General features: G+C 63.0%; 1 protein-coding gene across 1 annotated transcript in view; it reads right to left on the reverse strand.

Annotated features, from left to right (window-relative positions):
• Nucleotides 1–357, reverse strand: part of beta'COP (coatomer subunit beta') — an 8,915-nt gene that overhangs the window by 4,054 nt on the left and 4,504 nt on the right. The window contains exon 6 of the mRNA XM_013308524.1: nucleotides 133–333. Within this exon, the coding sequence (XP_013163978.1) occupies nucleotides 133–333 (201 nt within the window). The remainder of the gene's footprint in view (nucleotides 1–132; nucleotides 334–357) is intronic.

Below are 357 nucleotides of genomic sequence, written 5' to 3' on the forward strand. Positions count from 1 at the left end.
GTGTAGTGAGGGTGTAGTGAGGGTGTAGTGAGGGTGTAGCGAGGGTGTAGTGAGGGTGTAGCGAGAGTGTAGTGAGGGTGTAGAGAGAGTGTAGTAAGGGTATAGTGAGAGTGTAGTGGAAGGCGTGGTCACCCGACGGCGACGTTGTTGGAGCGGTGCATGGCGCAGAGGGTCCAGACGCGCTCGAAGCCGTAGTTGAGGGAGGACTCGAGGCGGTAGGTGCCGGCGTGCCAGACGCGCACCGTGCCGTCCTCCGAGCCCGTCATCAGCACCGGCAGCTCGGGATGGAAGCACACAGCCGTCACGTTCTGCGCGTGTCCTGCAACAGCTCGCGCGTCAGTACTAGCCCCCGCCCCC

The sequence above is a fragment of the Papilio xuthus genome, unplaced genomic scaffold, assembly GCF_000836235.2.
Source record: "Papilio xuthus unplaced genomic scaffold, Pxut_1.1 DF827870.1, whole genome shotgun sequence".
In the NCBI taxonomy this organism is placed as follows: Eukaryota; Metazoa; Arthropoda; class Insecta; order Lepidoptera; family Papilionidae; genus Papilio; species Papilio xuthus.